The sequence below is a fragment of the Dipodomys ordii genome, unplaced genomic scaffold, assembly GCF_000151885.1.
Source record: "Dipodomys ordii isolate 6190 unplaced genomic scaffold, Dord_2.0 Scaffold36, whole genome shotgun sequence".
Taxonomy (NCBI): Eukaryota; Metazoa; Chordata; class Mammalia; order Rodentia; family Heteromyidae; genus Dipodomys; species Dipodomys ordii.
This window is the reverse complement of record NW_012267252.1, coordinates 14866436-14886863: the sequence shown is the minus strand read 5'-3', so window position 1 is coordinate 14886863 and position 20428 is coordinate 14866436. Positions and strand designations below refer to the sequence as shown.

General features: G+C 45.9%; 1 protein-coding gene across 5 annotated transcripts in view; it reads left to right on the top strand.

Annotated features, from left to right (window-relative positions):
- Nucleotides 1-20428, top strand: part of Ablim1 (actin binding LIM protein 1) — a 255586-nt gene that overhangs the window by 153311 nt on the left and 81847 nt on the right. For all 5 annotated transcript variants that reach the window (XM_013017713.1, XM_013017716.1, XM_013017714.1 and 2 more), the window contains exons 5-6: nucleotides 7266-7392; nucleotides 8982-9075. In XM_013017713.1, coding sequence (XP_012873167.1) covers nucleotides 7266-7392; nucleotides 8982-9075 — 221 coding nt within the window. The remainder of the gene's footprint in view (nucleotides 1-7265; nucleotides 7393-8981; nucleotides 9076-20428) is intronic.

Here is a 20428-nt window from a genome sequence, read left to right as displayed (position 1 = left end):
TGAAACAAGGTGTTCATATTATGACCATTGTAAAACTCGTGACAGCCAGGCACGCCTGTAATCCTACCTACATGGGAGGCTGAGATCTGAGGGTTACAGTTGGAAGCCAGCCTGGGCAGGAGAGTCCAATCATCAATTAATCTTTTAATCACCAATTAATCACAGAAAAAGCCACAAGTGGTACAGTGGCTCAAGTGGTGGAGTTCTAGCTCTGAGCAAAAGGAGCCCAGGGGCAGCGCCCAGGTCCAGAGTTCAGAGTGGTTAATTGGAGGTAAGAGTTTCACGGAACCTTTCTACCCAAGCATGGCTTTGAACTGCGATCTTCAGATCTCAGCTTCCTGAATAGCTAAGATTACAAGTGTGAGCCACTGGCTCTCGGCTCTGGCTAACCTTTTGCACACCATCTCTTCTTCCTCCTCCAAACTCCAGCCCTACTGTCTCCCAGTCTCCTGGTGGCTTCTTCTGAATGTGTGGTCCCCACCTTCAGGGGTATCTGAGGAATCTTGTGCATCTCCAGCAGGGCACAGGATGGAAGCTCGTGCTCCTCCACTTCAGTCTTCTCTTGCCATCAAAGAATGCCACCTAACCTGCTTCCTGCTTCCAAATTCAGCCTTTTCCAGACTGCACTTTCATGACTACTTCCAAGATATAGGACATGTGAAGTCAGTTTCTCCCAAGAACCCTAATAACATCATTCAAAGCTTCTGGGACCCCACAGCAGCAGTAGACATCAGGCAGATAGTGGGAGGTATCCCCTCACAGCAGAGGAGACAGAACATCCCCGCCCCACCTTTCTGTGTGTGGTGAGCTCCCTTCTGGCTTGGGTCTGTCCTTGGTTTGAATTTCAGATTCAAAGGCAAGTAGAAGTACAAGTAGATTCCACTGTCTGTGATAAGGCCTGCAAGGATCTACCAGCACTCATCTTTTCTTTTCTTTTCTTTCTTTCTTTCTTTTTATCTTTTTTCTTTCTCTCTTTCTTTCTTTCTTCCTCCCTCCTTCCCTCTCTCTCTTCTTTTCCTTCCTTTCTTCCTTCCTTCCTTCCTTCCTCTCTTTCCTCTCTTTCCTTTCTTTCCCTTCTTTACTTTCTTTTGTCAATCCTGTGGCTCGAACTCAGAGGCCTGAGCACTGTCCCTAAACTTTTCCGCTTAAGACTAGCACTCAGTCACTTTGAGCCACAGCTCCACTTCCTGTTCTCTGGTGGTTAATTAGAGTTGAGTTTCATGGGGACTTTTCTGCCCAGGTTGGCTTCAAACTATGATCCTTGGATCTCAGCCTCCCGAGTAGCTAGGATTGGATTATAGGTATATGCCACCAGTGCCTGGCATGCACTCATCTTTAAATGGCATGTGTATCACTACTGTCTTTATCTCTGATGCTTTAGCCAAATAGTCTGAGACGCTAGGAAGAGCTACATTTCATACTCTGGAAGCTTTCAGCCTAGATGGGTAACCTGCTCTGGATAAGATGCCACTTTCAAGTCACTCAGGGCATGGCCAAAGCTCCCACAAGGTAGTCTTCAGCTCCTCGTCCTGATTCTTCTCTTCCAGAGAGACATCTTTGCATCGTAGAACATCTTCCCTTTGCTGAGTGGGAGGTTCTCAGAAAGTCGAAATCATTCCTAAGTACTCGTGTTGGCTGGACCTTTGGTGCTGACCAAATAAAAACCCTTCTTGGCTTGGAAATACCAGTTTCCTTTGCTGATAGCCAAATACTCTTTCTGCAACCAAAAGCCTTCTGAAGCCCAGGTGGCCCTCTGTCATTAAGATGTTTTAGGGGAGACAGGCAGAACCCCTCTTGTTAAGGATCTTTATTGCCTTTGAGCAAAATGATGTAATGTGGAGCCAGGTGGGCAGGAGGATGTGAGTAGCCAAATCACTGCTCTCGCTCTTGGCACCAGGAGTAAAGAACTGGGGACAAAACGTTTTAAGACAGGATTTTCTTTTTCATGTTTGGTTATTACTTTCCCTTGGTAGAACACTGGCAAATCGCTAGTGGGTTGTGTTTCCATGATGCGGTCCCATATTCACCTATTTCTAACTTTGACAACCATTCCAGTGTCAATCATACGCTTTCTATATTTATCGGCAGCTGCTTCGGTGATGTGGAAACAATTTTCTCAACAGCTGAAAAACATGAAGATAGAGAGAGTAGGACATGTTGTTCTTTATGAAAGAGCAAAGCTGGAGTTAACATGGAAGAAGTGAACCGACCAGCAGGAAGTTGACCCTGCATCTTGTCCACTTGGCCCAGCATGACCTCAGGCTCCCCTAAAGGGCATGGCTTCCTCTGGAGAGGAAGAGGTAGCCTACCTCTGCGTAATGCACAGAGTACATGGTGTGGAGTGGCCTTCTCTTACCAAGGAGATAGACTTTGTTGATTTCTCTCTTCAGGTTTAGGACAAAAGAAGCTTAACTTGGGCCTCTACTAGCTGTCCATCCTTGCTAGCTGGGTGGCTTGAAGCCTTCAGCACTTACTGATTCTGTGTCTCCTGGAGACAGTGGGCAGAGTGTGGATCTGGGTCATCTAGAGGCAGTCTATGAGGGCAGAGACTGCAAGGCATCTTAACTCCTATGCTGTCAAGACCAGTTGGTGTCCTGTGTGCAGGGTGCTGTCTGGTCCATAGAGAGCTCTCTGTATAGGTCTCAGTGCTCATCATTCTCACGCTGGGTCTTCGCTTCTTCCAAGCTCTGGGCAGTCTGGACACCAATGTGCAGAAAGAAAACTCAAGATTTACAGTCAAGTCCCGATTCTAGTTCTAGCAATGCTCTTAAGCAAGGATTACGTATAACAAGCACTGTAAGTATATGCATACACTGTAAGTATATGCAAAGCACTGTGACCTCATCTTCATGATGGATAGCAACCTAGTAGGTGGCTTTTTACTGTTAGCATTTCACAAATTAAGAAATGGAAGCTCGGATTTGTTAGGAAATGGAAAGACTTGGAAAAAATTATATTAAGTGAAGTAAGCCAGGCCCAAAGAAACCTAGGTCCCATGGTTTCCCTTATTTGCAATAACTAGTATATGTCTAGGACAAATAGAAAAGGTCAAAAGCTATGTACCTATGACCATATAAGATGATGTTAAGCAAAGTGAACCCCAAGATAGGGACACAAGTGGTGTTTTCTTTCTTGCTATTGTTTTTAACATATTTATAATGTACTATGTGATTTTTTTAAAATTTCTTTTGTATGTTCTTCCCCCATGGTTTAACCCCTGTTGTCACTGTATTTGATTCCAGGGCCCTGCATCTTGTATATACATCTTTATAATTTGGGGAGGGGAAGGGAAATAACAAAATGCTTAAATAAGGATACAGATTGACCCATTATAACAATGTGATGTACAAGACACTATATGAAAACAAACTCTACAGCTTGGGGATGGGGGAGGGAGGAGTTGGGGAAGTAGGGAGGGAAGGGATGGTAGGGGAAAAACAAAGGAGGAGGTAACAATGCTCAATAGGAAATGTACTCATTACCTTACTCATGTAACGGTAACCCCTCTGTACACTATTTTTACAATAAAAAATTTAAAAAAATAAAAAATTAAAAAAAAAAGAAATGGAGGTTCAGATACTTCCTGACACCAAAACCAGTGCCCAAGGCTCACTGACATCTCCCTAGACTTTGCTGCTTGTGCGGGGAAAGACCCTGAACAACTCAGACAGACGCTCACGAGGCCCAGAGCCATCTTTTTATTTCCTCTTTTAAAATATTTTTACACATTTTTTAATAGTCAAATATTTGCTGCCACCTAGTGGTGATGATCAGAAGTAGTTTCTTTTTTTAAACTACCCAGATTGGGGGCGGGTGGAGGGGGGTGTTAAATGGTAGCATACTTGCCTGCATTTGTAAGGTCCTGGGTCCAATCCACAGGACTACTACCCATTTTATTCTGGAAAAAGAAAAAATATGGAAACCGAAGCTGAGTGTTTGCTGAGATGTAGGAGGAGGCAGGATGAATAGGCATGACACAGAGGATTTTTAGGGAGGTGAAAGTATTGTGTACCATACTGTAATACTGGATGCACATCATCAGCCTGCCCACACATAGAGTGAATACTCAGAGTATCTAAACCAATAATGCATGCTAATGTAAACTGTAGGCTCTGGGAATAATGAGGTACCAATGTTCACTTCTCAGTTACAGAGAGTATGATAGAGGTTAGTGATTGGGAATCTGGTCTTTCTGCTGGATGGCACTGTGGATCTAAAACTATTCTGAAAAAAAGTGTATTCCTAGGGGGGAAAACCCACAAATTTATCTTCAGCACATATTGTGCGTTTATCCTGTACAAGCTGGGTTTGAACCCCAATTCTCAGATCTCAGCATCTTGAGAAGCTAGAATTACAGGTGTAAGCCATCAGCACCCAGCTAAAATTTATTTAAAAAATTATTGTAAAGGTGATGTGCAGAGGGGTACAGTTAATAAGTCAGGTCATGAGTGCATTTCTTTCCTTCTTTCCTTCCTTCCTTCTTTCTTTCTTTCTTTCTTTCTTTCTTTCTTTCTTTCTTTCTTTCTTTCTTTCTTTTTTGTCGGTTGGGGGGCTTGAATTCTGGGCCTAAGTGCTGCCCTTCAGCTCTTCAGCTCAAGGCTGGTGCTCTACCACTTGAGCTACAGCGCCACTTCTGGTTTTCTGGTGGTTTATTGGAGATAAGAGTTTCATGGACTTTCCTGCCTGGGCTGGCTTTGAACCGCAATCCTCAGATCTCAGCCTCCTGAGTAGCTAGGATTAAAGGTGTGAGCCACCGGTGCCCGGCTTACATTTCTTTTTGAACAGTGTCACCCCTCCCTCTTTTTCGCCCAAATTTCCCTCCTAACTTGTTTGGTTCATTTCCAATATATTGTCTAGTGAGTATCACTGCTGAATTATATGTTAGAACAGATATTATGTCCTTCCATTTTTATCCTTCTAGTGAACTAGATGTATGATTCTTGATAGTTTGATGAGATGTTGAGCCACACATAAGCCTTATTTTGTACCGAGGCTTAGTGTTTTGTGAATAGTGTACAATCAGTTTGTAATGGGCTGTACTTTAAAAAAATTCTGTAATATTCAGAGCTTAAACTTAAAGTACTTATTTACTCATGTGTGTGTGTGTGTGTGTGTGTGTGTATCTGTGTGTGTTGTGTGCATGTGTGTATATGCTGGTCCTGAAGCATAGGTATCAGAGCCTAGGTGTTGTCTGTGAATATTTATTTATTATGCTCAAGGATAGCGATCTCCCACTTGAGCCACAGCTCCACTTCAAGCTTTTGATGGTTAATTGTTGATAAGAGTCTAATGTATTTTCTGCTTCAAATCAGGATCGTCAGATCTCAGCCTCCTGAGTAGTTAGGAATATAAGCATATGAGCCACTAGTGCCTGGCTTCCTTTTTTAAAAAAAAATTTAAAAATATACATTCTCGTGGTTTAAAATTTTCAAATAATACAGAATATGTGAAGCCTTTCTCCAACAGAAGGGAATTTCTTAAGAATATATTTTGGGGGGGGGTCTGGGAAGGTGGCTCAGTGGTAGAGCGCTAGCCTTGAGCTGAAGAGCTGAGGGACAGCGCCCAGGCCGAGTTCAGACCCCACAACCAACCAGAAAACAAAAATAAAAACAAAAATTTTTTTTCTAGAAATATTCTATTCTGTGGAGACCACACAGATACTTTTTTCTTTATTAATTTTCTTTTTTTTTTTTGTCGGTCTTGGGGCTTGAACTCTGGGCCTGGGCGCTGTCCCTCAGCTCTTGAGCTCAAGGCTAGTGCTCTACCACTTGAGCTACAGCGCCACTTCCAGTTTTCTGGGGGTGTGTCAGAGATAAGAGATTCACAGACTTTCCTGCCCAAGCTGGCTTTGAACCGCAATCCTCAGATCTCAGCCTCCTGAGTAGCTAGGATTACAGGCATGAGCCACTCGGCTTATTAATTTTCTTTTAATGAGCTTAGGCCCTGAGTACTATCCTGCTCTACCTGAGTTCACCAGAACTACCCTGATAGTCAAAGACCAAGTCAGGGTACATGAACTAAACCCAGAGGAACCATGAGGCATCTCTGGATGGAATTGGAGGTGGGGGATTTCAGGCTTGACTTCAAAAAGACCCAGGAGCAGAATCAGGTCAGGAGTGGGTGCTGTCCAGAAACAGGGCAAATGCTCAAAGAAGAGAATTAAAGCTGAACCCAAAGTATCATTGGCAAAGGGGCAGACCTCACAGGACATGGTCAGTGCAGGGTGGTGTCCAGTCATTTTGTTGTCTCAGGGACTTTGTCTCTGTCTTGTTCTGAACGTGGCTGCTGAGTGGCCTGGCTTAGACGCGGCTCTATGGTGTGCATACTATGTAGGTGGTTGAGACCATCATGGCCAACCTGCCGCCTGGCTTCTGTGGCACATGGAGTTTGAATATTTGTAGGAGTTGACATTGCTTTCCAACAACGTGCACCCATTCCGTCTTCTGTGTTTTTAGAAAAGCACCCAACTCCACTCACGTAGGGTATTTAATGATTGGAACAGTAGTGGCAGCTCTAATGGCAGCAGATTTTAAGACCACTTGCAAAGTGACAACCACTGTGCCCCCAGCATCGTACCCACTGACAAGCCAGGGCTTGGCAAGGATCAGGGACTGCCAGAGGCCCACAGTTAATGACCTGGGAGCTGGAGGCAGGACCAGGCTGTCTGATCCCAGTGTCCACACTCTATTCACCACGGAGAAAACCTTTCCCCTTTCTCTGCCTTCCAGGAGCCTACCAAGGACAATTCAATCTAAGGGATTTAAGTATTTAATTAACGATCACATATCTTGGAAAGGCTGGTTTAAGTTGATAAGGAAATAGAGCTCCCCTTACAAAGGCAAGATTTATAGGCAGCATTCCTATAATTAATAAAGGCCTGTGAGCACTTTTCTTAAAACCACAACCCAGATGCTGTCATTAGCATTCTCTGAGTCACAGCTTGACACCCCCCCCCAAAGAGTTCCTCAGCCCCAGGGATCTGACAGATGAAGGGCATCGCTCCGATTGGCTGTGCCAGTTGGGGCAGCTAGCTGCCATGCAGCTTGGGAATTGGTTCTGGGAGATTTGCTTGGGGAAGAATGTGGTGCTGGGAAAGCAAATGGACTAGAGTGGTGCATCCAGACATGCTGACGGGCTGTGATGCGGGGTGTACTGGGAGGAGGGTGGGCTACGCAGCACATCCCCCCCCACTGCCTTCCCCCCACCCCCAGCTCAGCTTTTGCAAAGGCCACACGTGCTAACAGCTGGCTTTGGCTCTCTTGTAGACTGTGCTGGCTGTGGAAGAGACATCAAGAACGGGCAGGCGCTCCTGGCCCTGGACCAGCAGTGGCACTTGGGCTGCTTCAAATGCAAGTCCTGCAGGAAGGTCCTCACCGGGGAATATATCAGCAAGTAAGCTGTAGCCACCGTGCTCTGGGGAGGTGGGGGGGGGTGTGCGTAGGGGCGGTGGGCCTGAGTGGACCTGCAGGCTTGGCGCGCCTCCTCTCTCTGCTGAATGGAGTTCATTCATATCCCATAGTCATTATGAACTTTTTGCTATAAAAGCTGGAAGAAGAATCTTGTGGCCGGTGCCAGTGGCTCACACCTGTCATCCTAGCAACTGAGGGGCCTAAAATCTGAAACTCATAATTAGAAGCCACTCTGGGCAGGAAAGTTCATGCGACTTTGATCTCAAATTAACCACCAAAAAAAGCTGCAAGTGGAGGTGTAGCTCAAGTGACAGAGCATGAGCCTTGAGTGAAAAATCCAAGGCCCAGCTCAGGCCCGGAGTCCAAGTCCCAGTACTAGCGCACACACATACATTTTTATAATTCTGCTTTTGTTATAATGTGGTTTCTATGAGTTTAATGCGATACTAATTGTCGACTAATTTAATAATTAACAAAGCTGACATCATGGTACATCCTACCTTGTAACCAGCTAAGCACCTGGTAATTCCCTTTTGCTGCTGGTTTTCCCATGTGGGGGCTAGGAAACCTCTCTCCTCCAGGTCTGGGGGGTATATTTGTGGAAACCCAAAATGCACAAGGGGGTGCAGAAGTAGGTCTAATGGGTGTACAAAAAGGTGGTTGCTTTTTTTGTTTTTAGTGTTTTTACCCAGTAATATCCAAAGAATGATTTTTCTCATGTTTTGAGATAAATGGAGGTTGTCGATCTGGGGAGGGTCCTGGGCCCCCAGGGCTTAGGAGAGGTAACTGTAGGGTGCTGGGAAGATCTGCCTAGGCCTATGAGCCTGAGCAGATGGGGGGTGGGGGTGGGGGAAGATGAGGTACCCTGGGCTCCTGGGAGCCCACATCTTAAGCCCCATCTGGGCTAGGAGTGAACGGTCTGGGATTTTTTCTTTTCCTCTCTCTCTCTCTCTCTCTCTCTCTCTCTCTGGCTCTCGCTCTTGCTCTCTCCCTCTCCTTCTCCCTTCCCTCCCTTCTCCCTCCTCTCCCCCTCCTCCTCCCTTTCTCCTTCCCTCTCTCCCTCCCTCTCCCTTCCCCTTCCCTCCCTCCCTCCCTCCCTCCTTTCTTTTTGCTGTGTGGTGTGGGGGAGGGGGTCCTAAAGTTTGAACTCAGGGCCTAGGCACTGTCCCTGAGCTTGTTTGCTCAAGGCTAGTATTCTACCACTTGAGCCACACCTCTGCTTCCTGCTTTTTGGGTACTTAATTGGAGGTAAGATTCTCAGGAACTTTCCTGTGAGGCTGGCTTTGAACTGCAATCCTCAGATCTCAGCCTCTTGAGTAGCTAGGATTACAGGTGTGAGCTACCATCACCCAGCTGAGATTTCTTCTAGTGAGTTCTGAGGAACCAAGGAAGCAGTCAGTGGCTTGCTGTCTGGTCTGTGGTTTTGACCACGTCTGGCCAGATGCCAGGCAGGGGAGACATGCGTTCTACTGGTGTGCTGTGGGAAAGAAATTCTCAGGGAAACGGGATGGGGAGGGCTCCCCCTGTCCTCCGTCTCTTTTCTCAGGAGGGGAATGTGACTTTGTCTTGCAGGGATGGCGCCCCATACTGTGAAAAGGACTACCAGGGGCTCTTCGGGGTGAAGTGCGAGGCATGTCACCAGTTCATCACAGGGAAAGTCCTGGAGGTAAGCCAAGGGTGGCGTCCACCGCAGAGCCCTGCCGTTTTCCTGGGAGACACTCCCAAGCACACCGGAGAGCTTGCCTTTCTAGCTTGTCTTCTCCTGTTCAGGAGGCACAGGGGTTCATGATGACCATCATAGAGAATCTGTGGGCTACGTTGTCCTGAGGGGTACTTTCTTGGAGAGAATTTGAAGGTGGAAAAGAAGGATAATTCTACTTAACAGAAGTCTACAGAGTTAGGTAGACCATTTATTTTTAGAAGAGGAAATGAAGTGGTTGTGAGGTGTGTGTGTGTGTGTGTGTGTGTGTGTGTGTGAGAGAGAGAGAGAGAGAGTGGAGGCTCAGAATTAGAGCTGAGAAAGGAAGAGAAGGTGAACGGTGAGGGCGCAGATGTCCCCACCCACATCCTGTGTGTGCCAGTGCACCTGGAGCTAGGCCGAGCTGGAACCTACCCAGTTCCGGTGCAACTGCTTCCAGCCAGGCCTTGATTCAAGCTTTGTCAGCTACTCCCCTGACCCTGACCAGTATCAGTGTCTTGGCTGAGTCTGGAAGACAGAGGAGCAACTGCAGACGCTGGATAGCAAGGACAACACACGCCCAAGAACCGAAGGCAAGTCAGTCAGGGGTAGAGTGGAAGATGATGCTGAGGAGGTGGCAAGAGTTTCCCAAGGTGATGTTCAGAAGGCTGGGCTTGATCCTAAGCAGAGTGCTTGGAAGTGATAGCTGGAGTGTCATGGGGTTCAGTATTGTGTAAAGATGGAGTACTCAACTATGTGTGCACACGTGGTCAAAGCAGCACTACCCACACTTAGAAGGTAGAAGATCAGTGTCCACCATTGGTTCCATGGCTGAACTAAACAGGCCAGCCATGTAGTCAGTGGCTTAGGATGGAGCCTTATCTGAAACAATGATGCTACAGCATGGATCAGCCAATCACACAGAGTCACATGTTGTGGGATTCCAAACCCACAGAAGCAGAAAGCTGATTGGTGGTTGCCAAGGTTAGGGGTGGGGAAGGGGAATGGAGAAAGACTGGCTTAATGGGTGAGGGGTGTCCGTCAGGGAGATGTAAATATTTTGGTCCTAGACAGAAGAAGTGGTTGTATAATACCAAGGATGTATTAAGTGCCAGTGGATTCTTCATTTTAAAATGGTTAATTTGGGTTGGGAAGGTGGCTCAGTGGTAGAGCGCTTGCCTTGCATGCCTGAGGCCCTGGGTTTGATTCCTTAGCACCACATAAACAAAAAGAAAAAAGCCAGAAGTGGCGCTGTGGCTCAAGTGGTAGAGCTCTAGCCTTAAGCTGAAGAGCTGAGGGACAGCGTCCAGGCCCAGAGTTCAGGCCCCACGACCGGACCCAAAATAAAATAAAATAAAATAAAATGGTTAATTTTAGGCCATGTAAAATTTGCCTGAGATAAAAAAAAATTAGCCAGGTGCCTGTAATCCTAGCTACTCAGGAGAGATCTGAGGATTGTGGTCCAAAACCAGCCAGCCTGAGCAGGAAAGTCCATGAGACTTTAACCTCCAATTAACCACCAGGAAACGGGAAGTGGCACTGTAGTAGAGCACTAGTCTTGAGTGAAAAAGCTCAGGTACAGCACCTGGGGCCCTGAGTTCAAACACTATGATCAAAAAAAAAATCAGAGGAGATGAGGGTGTAGAGAGAGCCTCTTGCAGAACATAGGTGCAAAACCATAGTGGCATTGGCTGGTACATGAGAAATGGAACCCCGCTTCAGACTCCCCCCTCAAGTGGGAGGAGTCTCTGCCCAAGTACATTTCAAGGTTAGGGTTTGGGATTTTGGCTCAGAGTAAAGCATCCACAGAAAGGTGGTTGGATTTCCCCAGTATCACCAAAATTATAAGTAAACTTAATAATGGGCCCCCCATGTTGTACAGTTAGTGGGTGGAGGACAAAAAGTAAAACTGCATCCAAAAAGATACCTTTTTGAAGAAACAACTGCTTACTATTTTCTCCTTTGAGGCTGGAAGCCCAGTGTTCAATGGGAGTGTAAAGAAAAGCCTCTTGCTGGGTTCAGGTCTCTGTGGAAGCCTCTTGGTGGGTTTAAGACTTGGGAACTTTGCATGTGATGGCTTCAGCCCTGGGCCATCTGGGAGTAGTTGCACAATATTGAAGCTTAGATTCTGGGTCCACCCAGCAGGGTCTGTTCTCCTCAGCTGGGTGTGTTGATCTAGAAAAATGTCCTTTAGGGTTAGTGCATGGACATGTGACTACTGGTGAGTCATCTGGGTTTGGTCATCAAGAGAAATCAAACCTGGTCTCCCCACACCCGTCCTCTCACCCCACGGCCGGTGAACCACTCTGAATATTAGATTTGTTGTAAATTTAGTGAATCTTCATTGTGTCTTTTTTTCATTTATATTGATAAATGTATGAACTTCCTACATTTGCCCTCAGGGTGGTAGCTTCATACCATAGATTTATTAATTTGGGATCTCAATATCAGGACTCAATATGTACAGCCTCCAAAGGACCACCGAAGATCCTTCTCCTCCTCCTCTGGCTACTGGGTTTCCTTGGCTTGTGGCTACATCACTCCATTCCCACTTCCATGTTTGCCTTCTCTGTGGTGCCTCTTGTCAGCTGTCTTCTTTCCTTTCTCCCAAAAACATACCAGCCATTTGACTTAGGACCATGCTAATCATCTTGGTTGACTTCCTTATCTTGAAACTAGAGTTCTTTTTAGACACCCCTCCCCGCCTACCCCATCCCTGGCCCAAACTCCAGGAGCTCCACAAGTCAGAACCAGACACTTACCCTTAATATGCCAAATAGAGACAGGGTAAAGTCTGAGAAAGGAGATAGATGACCCTGGGAAAAGAGCCCATCTTCAGCCAGCTTGGGAGTACAGGCATGAGTGTTAGACTTTATAGACAACGCACTGGGGGAAGGGTGTGAAAGGTATGCCTAATGGTGTGCCAGTCCAGTCACAGGTGTGGTCTGGCTGGTTCAGTCTTTGTTTTGGAGAGTTTCCAGAGAAGTTGTCAACACTGTCAGAGTATACCAGTCATCCTTGCTTGCTGGGTGGTCTGTCCTGAGCATGCTCTATTGTTCCTTGGGGAACAATATCCCCGATCATAATCCATGCTCCCAGACTCCAAAGCAATTGTAAAATGACTACAGAGAGAATGGTGAACAACAGAGGCACACAACATGAAGACAGGGATGCCAAGCTTTTCTCTTGTTTTTAGTTAATTCATGGCCCTAGCAAAAGCAGCCTCCAAACCTCAATCTCAAAAACCTTTGCTTACTCACATCTACAAACAAGTCTGCAGTCCCAGGCCTTAGAGAGTAGGTGGGGATGTATCATTTTTTCAACCTACTCCAGTGAGCTCAGAAAACTATCCAGATATCAGCCAGGAGGCCCACAGCTCTGCAGTGCTTTTTCAAATTTTATTTTGTCAGTCATGGGGCTTGGACTCAGGACTTGGGCACTATCCCTGAGCTTTTTTACTCAAAGCTAGTGTTCTACCACTTTGAGCCACAGAGCCACTTCCAGCTTTCCAGTGGTGAATTGAACATAAGAGTCACATGGACTCTCCTTCTTGATCTGGCTTTGAATCACCATCCTTCTATCTCAGTCTCCTGAGTAGCTAGGATTACAGGTGGGAGCCACTGGGACCTGTCTCTGCAGTGCTTTTAATTTATCACTGGGCACTGAAGTGGTACTGCCACCCTCTGGGTTTGGTTTCATCTGAGAGCCACCTGACCTCTGAGGGCATTCTCAGAAGGAGAAAGGGCCCAGGGCAGGGCTGGCTAAGCTGTGCTGTAGGCTCTGTCCACCTTCCCCTTCCCCTCCCCATGGGGCTGACTCCAGAGCACTTTACTAGGTCTTGTTGCCTCTTTGGGAGTGTCCTCCTCTCAGAGATCAAGGGACTGACATGGAACTTGCAAAGGAGCTTTCTGTTCTCATCTCCATTGCATCATAGTTGTAACCCAGACACGTCTCACCAGCAGAGGGAGGGGGAGGGGGAGGGCAGAGGTGGAGTGTGTGAGGACCAGGTAGCTTGATGAGTGGCAGGGGACCCCCAGACCTGCCTTTCTTAGCTTGGGAACACACCTGCTGGGTGACCTTAAATATCTGTCTTTCAATTTCTTCGAGCCCCAGTTTTCCTTTCTTTCATTATAAGCATTAAAAATATACTTGTAAAGTGAAGACCTGGATCGCTCGACTCTCAACATCTCTTTGGACCTAACTAAGGATCCAAGTTCTATTCGTTTTCATCTCCTTGGATCTAACTAAGGAGTCAGAGACAACAGTTCTTTCATTCTGTGATTTTTTTTTCTTTCCCTGGGAACTGGCATGTAAGGCCTGGCAATTAGCATCCATTCAAACTGTAGCTTTGTTGATCATCTCCTGCTATCAGTTTTCTTTTCAACAGCTAGATTTTCTCTTTGGGGGAGATCTTGCTATAAATGGTTCATCTTTAAAAAGCTTTGGCTAATTAACCTAAATATGGGGCACTCTGAACACACGTACTGTCTGCTGCCTAATTAAGAAGAACAGAAACACATTCGTGTGAGGCACCAGAGGTTTCTGCTAGCCTCTTCCCTCCATCCCTCCCCCAAACTTCCCTGCCACAACCTTCCTACCCATTTTTCTCTCTTCTCTTGCTGCTTTCTGGACCCCATTTCCACTCTGCTTCAGAAACCCAGGAGTTGGTGGCTCCTGCCTGTAATCCTAGCTACCCAGGATGCTGAGATCAGAGGACAAAGGTTCCAAGCCAACGCTGCTAGGCAGACGAATGAGAATTAACCAGAAAATAAAGCAAGAAATAGAGGTGTGACTCAAGTGGTAGAGTGCCAGCCTTGAGTGAAAGAGCTAAGGGAGAGCATCAGGTACTGTGTTCAAGCCCCCGTTCCAACACACAAAGAAAAGCAAAGAAACGAAAAAGGGAAGACTTTCTCCCGTGTCCCTGCCTGCCATCCTGGCCTGCCAGCTTCTCATTTCTCCTGTGTTCTCCTTTACTCTCCATCCTACCAGGGGCTTGGTGTCCCCTGCTTCTAGCCATTGTTCCTCTCTGCCCAGCAGTGTGGCACCTGAGCAGGCACCTGCCCTCCCTTTCTGGAGCATTCTTTGGTCTCTTCTGGGAGGAGCAAGGCAGGTGTGTGGCGATGGATGGTCAGCACAGAGGAGCCTGGCAGGCTTTGCCTCCCTACCTCAAGTCTAGGTTCTTTTCCCTGGCTTCCTCCCATCACTGCACCCAGGGACTCCGTCCACACCCCTGGGAGAATCTGGTCTTTCCAGAAGGGCTGGTACTTGCTTACTCTGCTATCTGTTGATGTGCTCCCTGGGGAGGAATGGGTGCTGCTGACAGTGACAAGCTCTGCCCTGAGGAGGCAGGGGCATCCTCTAGACACCCCCCCCCGTGCCCGTCCACTGTCCCCACAGGACCCCTGCTCTGTCCATTCACTTTGACAGGATTCCCAATTGCCTTCCGACCCCTCCAGCTCAGCCCCTGGAGTGCAGGGAATGGAATCCCAACAGGATTCGGCCACTTCCTTCTCAGGGATTAAAAATTGCTGGCTTTATTCGGTTTTGCTTTTTAGCTGATTAAAAACGACCCCACTGCTCTCTCCCAAATTCCAGGGACCAGGTTTATGAAATTCTAGGGAGACCGATTCACATGATGAATGGAGGCCCTGGTCCCCTCCTCCTTGTGGTGTAGGTTATTTTCCAGCACTTTTGTTACCATGAGTGCTCTGAGCTGGCGTGTTGTGAGGGAGAGACTTGTTCCTGACACTTGCATGACACAAATTTGTGGTGAACCATTCTGAATATTAGGTTTGTTGTAAGTTTAGTGAATCTTGGCTGTGTCTTTTCTTTTTCATTTATAGATACCAAATATTGTATCTTTGATACAATTTTCAGCCAAGCGCTGGTGGCTCACGCCTGTAATCCTAACTACTCAGGAGGCTGAGATCTGATGATCGTGGCTCAAAGCCAGTCCATGAGACTCTTGTCTCCAATTAACCACCAGAAAACCAGAAGTAGCATTGTGGCTCAAGTGGTAGAGCACTCTCCTTGAGCTGAAGAGCTGAAGGACAGCGCCCAGGCCCAGAGTTCAAGCCCCATGACCGACTCCCCCTCCCCCTCCCACAAAAAAGATGCAATTTTCAAAAGATAGTTGGAAATGCTATCTGTCTGTGTGTGTGTGTGTGTGTGTGTGTGTGTGTGTGTGTGTGTGTGATGTGTGGTGTGTGTGTGTGTGTGTGTGATACTGGGGCTTGAACTCAGGACCTCCTCCTACTTCATTCTATCCTTTGAGTCTTATCCCAGATCTTTTCAATTTAGTAGGTTTTTCAGATAGAGTCTCATACTTTTGCCCCTGGCTCTACAACACCCAGCTCAACTCCTTCTTTCCTTGTTTTGTATCCAGCAGACACAGGCAAAGATGAATGAACCATACTGAAAATGAATGGTGCCCAAATTCCTGCTTTGTTCCACTTGCTTGTGAACCCAAATATTGAGGAAGGGCAAGGAACATGATTTTTTTTTAACATTTGCAAGTTATCTCATAAATATTTAATTCTCACAGCGGTCCTGCAAAGTGGCCAGGACCTTTACTACTGACCTCCATCTGTAGATGAGCTACTGAGTGCTGGGAATTCTGGAACTAATTAGTGACAGAACAAAATTAGAAAATAGGTCTCTCAATTCTCAAAAGATATGGGCATGTGTGTGTGCACATCTGTACATCCATCATACTTGCACGTGCACACATATACTCACACCCATACACACACACGGGTGCACACACAGAGTGAAGTAGTCTGCCTCTAGTTTAACTTGCTGAAGAACTTAGATGTAAGAGGAGAAGCCTTGTGTCACTTTGGGCCTCTTATTCTATGTTCAGGACAATAAACACTTGTTGTTTTACTGGTTTACTTTTTATCAAGGTCAAATGTCACTGAAGACCAGCAACCTTGCTGTGTCTGACCTGCTTCTGTGGCGTGAGACCTTTCCTGCTTTAATCAGCATAGAGTCCTTCAGGACACCTGGCATGAGCCCTGGGGAATATTGCAAATCGATGATGCTGTGCCTGGCTAGAGGACCCATTTTCTCCGCAGAGCTCTAGTCTAGGTCTGTTCACAGCTCCATGAATGTCCCATGAGACAGGACCAATATAGAAACACTGATCACATTTCCTCATTGCAAACACTGTGTAGTTTGAAAGATGGCTTCATTTAAAAAAATCTGTTTCATTTTGTTTTGTTTCTTGAGACAAGGTCTTACTATGTTGCCCAGGCAGGCTTCAAACATGGGCTTAAAGAGTCTTCCCACCTTAGCCTCCCCAGTAGCTGGGACTACTGAGGAAGTAGCACTAGTATACATCAGCCTTGGAATGGTTTCCTTTTAAATTGAATTAAGCAAAAGAAGATATACTTGTATAATGGAATATTATTCAGCCATGTAAAGGAATGAAGTATTCATTCATAGACCACATGGATGAACCTCAAAAATGTTATAGTACATGAAAGAAGCCAATCCCAAAGGATCATGTGTCACAATTCTATTTGTGTAGAATGTCTAGAATAGGCAATTACAGAGGGATAGCAAGTAGATAAACAACTGCCAGGGCCTTAGAGAAGATGGAAATGGGGAATGACTGATGACGGATATGGAGACGTTTTCCTTGGGAGTGATCAAAATGTTCTAGAACAAGATAGTGGCGAATATATTAAAACTCATTGAAGCATGCATTTTAATAGGGTGTATTTTATGATATGTCTTATCTCAATTTAAATATCTGTGTATATGTTTATACGAATCTAATTTTGCGAAGACATAAAGGTGATGAACCTGTTTTCAGTTTCCTCATCTGTAAAATAATAAAACTGATCATTTCTTCATAGGGCTGTAGGATTTGAGAGGAGAGAGAAAGATGGAGGAGAAAGTGTGTGTGTGTGTGTAAGATGTATTAACCAACCCCAAGGCATGGTTAGAAGCAAGTTAGCACCTCTCTTCTGTTCTTTGAATCTGAGAATTGAGAAGGCCTGAGGAGGCCTAAGCAGAGTAAAGAAAGCCCAAGGATGAGCAGTCACATCAATGAATGTCTGCATGCAGGATTCTTTCCTCTGTGGCAGTTAAACTCTGGTTCTCTCCTGTGGCCTCTGGTTATCTCCATGTAAAAAGTGTGCTGTCGATCAGAGTGTGATTTGATGGATGTAAAAATCTTGGATGGAAAGTGGCCTCAAGTTAGCTGTGATGTCTTATTTGGAAAGAATAACCTCGTGCTAATATTTTGTCCTTCCCCTCTTCAACAGATTGAAATTGGGCCTGTGGAGCCCATCCCATTGACATGATAAATGGCTTGAAGAAAAGCCGATTTCCCCAAAGCTACCAGCCTTCTCTTACATTAACAACGGAGAAAGTGTTGCCAGGGTAACAGAAGACTGCTCACAAGCAGTAGATTTGATATTTATGGAAAAAATCACCCCATTTCCTGTCTATACACATGGGAGAACTTCCTTCTCCAGAAATGGCAGTTAGAAAAGAATTTCTATTTATCTTGACTTAGGTATTTGGGTTTTCAGTGTGACAACTTCAGAGACTTAGATCAAATGAGCTATCTTCCTACCTTCTTCGTTTCTTTGCTATTAAACCTTTGATTTGATTTTTACCATTGGTTTATCTACAGGCTCATAATAATGTGTTATTTTTCTGCTCCAAACCCAGTCAGGCTTTAAACTTCCGAAAGTCTTAGATATTTTCTAGTTCTGATTAACATGACTTCAGTTCAATTATGAGGCAGGCTGTGGGTTCACTAGGACCCATTCTCCATGGAAAGACTCTCTCTCCAGACACCCACATAGATTAATTCATTTAGCCAAAGGTGCTGGGGAGAAATATGTCCGCTGCCTCTTGGAATGTGGGGTCAGCCTCTGCCAGGCACCCTGGCTAGTCTGGGCCCTCCAGCAATTCCTGTAGCTGCACCATGAGCACTCCTGTGAAAGGGGGGTTTCTCGTGACCTCAGTGCTATTTCACCTCTACCATGAGCATTGAACTTGGGAATACCTTGAAAAATGGCGCCATCCCTAAGTTTCTCTTCTGTCTCCTGTGATGACAAATGCTTCAGGAAAAAACGTGAGCATTTTGGTCACTTATACCCCGGGCAATGATGCTGGCCCAGGATCTCCCATAGAAAAAGCTCCCTCCCCATTTCTTTTACACCTGAAGGCACCTGCTTCCTGGACCCTATGCCTTCCTGCCTCATAGACCATGTGGTGCCAGCAGATGGACCCGCTGTTGCTTTGCTAGCTAGACAGGAGGTGGTATGGGCTAAGGGCCTATCCAGCCCTGTGGGAATGAACTGGCGCAGTACAATAATTTTCCCCTCCATTCCAAGGGAACTCCAGAATGCCCTCGTGCACTGCTTATAAGATTTTTTTTCGTCAGTCATGGGGCTTGAACTCAGGGTCTAGGGACTGTCCCTGAGCTCTTTGCATCAAGGCTAGCACTCTGCCACTTTCAACCACGTCTCCGCTTCCAATTTTCTGGTGGTTAATGGGAGATAAGAGTCTCGGACATTTCTACGTAAGCTGGCTTTGAACCATGATTCTCAGATCTCAGCCTCCTGAGTAGCTAGTATTACAGGCGTGAGCCACTGGCACCCAGCTAGAAGGTGTTTTGATGGTGGTGTAGCACAAGGCAAAGCTGCAGGTGTTTTGGAGACAGGCGTGGAGTCTGGGATTTGGAGCTTGATGTGGCTTAAGGTCAGATAGGAAGAAGATAGCAGTGGGTAGCACGCACTCAAACACAGCGGGATTCACTCCTCTTGCCACACTTGGAGCGGAGGAATCCTCAGCCAGTTGCTCAGCCCTGCGGCCTCTGCCTCCTGAGTTATGACGTGGGCAGCAGGATCTAAACCTTTTACAGGCTTAGAAAAACACTCAAGGCCAGTCACCCGAGACAGTGTCTGATACACAGCTTCTAGGTTTTATGTCTATCAATTACAAATTCACACACAAAAACTGTTGCATGAGCTTACAGTTTTGTGCATGAGAGAAGCAGGCAGGTGCACCCCCACCCCCACCCACCATTTTCTCTTTGCTCTTTGGGGTTAGATGATTTCAAATGTACAAGTCCTCAGTCACATTGATGCTTAACTGTAGACAGGCACAGGCATTTATGCCCATAAATTCAATCTATCATTGCTTTACTGAGTGTTTTCTATTCGTTGTCACCAGGAATGTAGCAGCAGGCAAAATAAATGGCTCATTTTCCTATGAGGGAATTTTGCCATGGCCCTCAAAAATATGAAAGATTTACCTATCGAGACATTGCTTACCAGCTCATTAAGTACCAGCTCCTTTCTCTCTTGTGATCTAATTGTCCATGTGCCTCTTTCATGTCTGTGTTAGTTTCTTTCTTGTTGCATATACCTGAGCATATCTGTTTTTATTTTTTGTGTTTTAGTATCAGCTCTTGCAGGATTTGTGCTTTCTGCTGCATTGTTCTGTTGATGCTGCTATTCAGGATGAGGAGGAGGTCCTGCTCCTTTTGGGCTCTTTTTTTCCAGTTCTTGAGCTCAATCTCTTAGCACTGAGTCCCTTTGCCCTGGGTCTTAGCCAAGTACCTCTGTGGTTAGTAGCAGCTTTATTTATGTGTCACAGGTTTCATACTTGTTAAGTGTACGATTCAGTGATGTTTGCTAAATGTGGAGTTGTGCAACCATCTTTGCAGTCAGCTTTCAGAATATTTCCAGCACTTTTGGCAGATCCCTGGGCCTACCCTTTGGTTATGTTCTCTTCCCAAACATATCTACCTGCATGCCCAAGGATCTGTTCATTGGAAAGGAAGATTATTTTTGCTCACCAAAGGCTGCTGATTCTGGTAGGATACTTGAACCACTTGATGACATTTGGTAGTGATTTTCAACCTTTCTCATCTGGAGACACAGATTTGAAAAGTTGCTTGGCAAACTTGATAACTGTCATCTTTCTCCTCAAACCAGAAGTCATAGAAGTGGTTAAATAAATAAAATCTGGAGGAGAAACTGAGTCCAAATAGGCAAGTTGGAAAGAATGATGGTTGGTGGGGAAATAGCCAATTCTAATGCCTGAGTTACTTCTAGCCATTTGATTGGAGCTCAGTTAAGCTCTCTGTTTTCCTTTGTAAGGAGGGGCTCCTGCAGTGCTCTGACAAACATGTGTTATAAACAGGAGGTGCTGGGATTAGAGAGGTCAGAGGTATCATCTGTGACCCCTCAGGACTTAGGGAATTTAGGGCTGAGGTTCTAAAAGATATTGTGCACAGGAATTAACTGGATAAAGCGTGGGTCTCAAGTCTAGATGGCACCATCTTTGTTTGTAAAAGCATATCATGCACTTC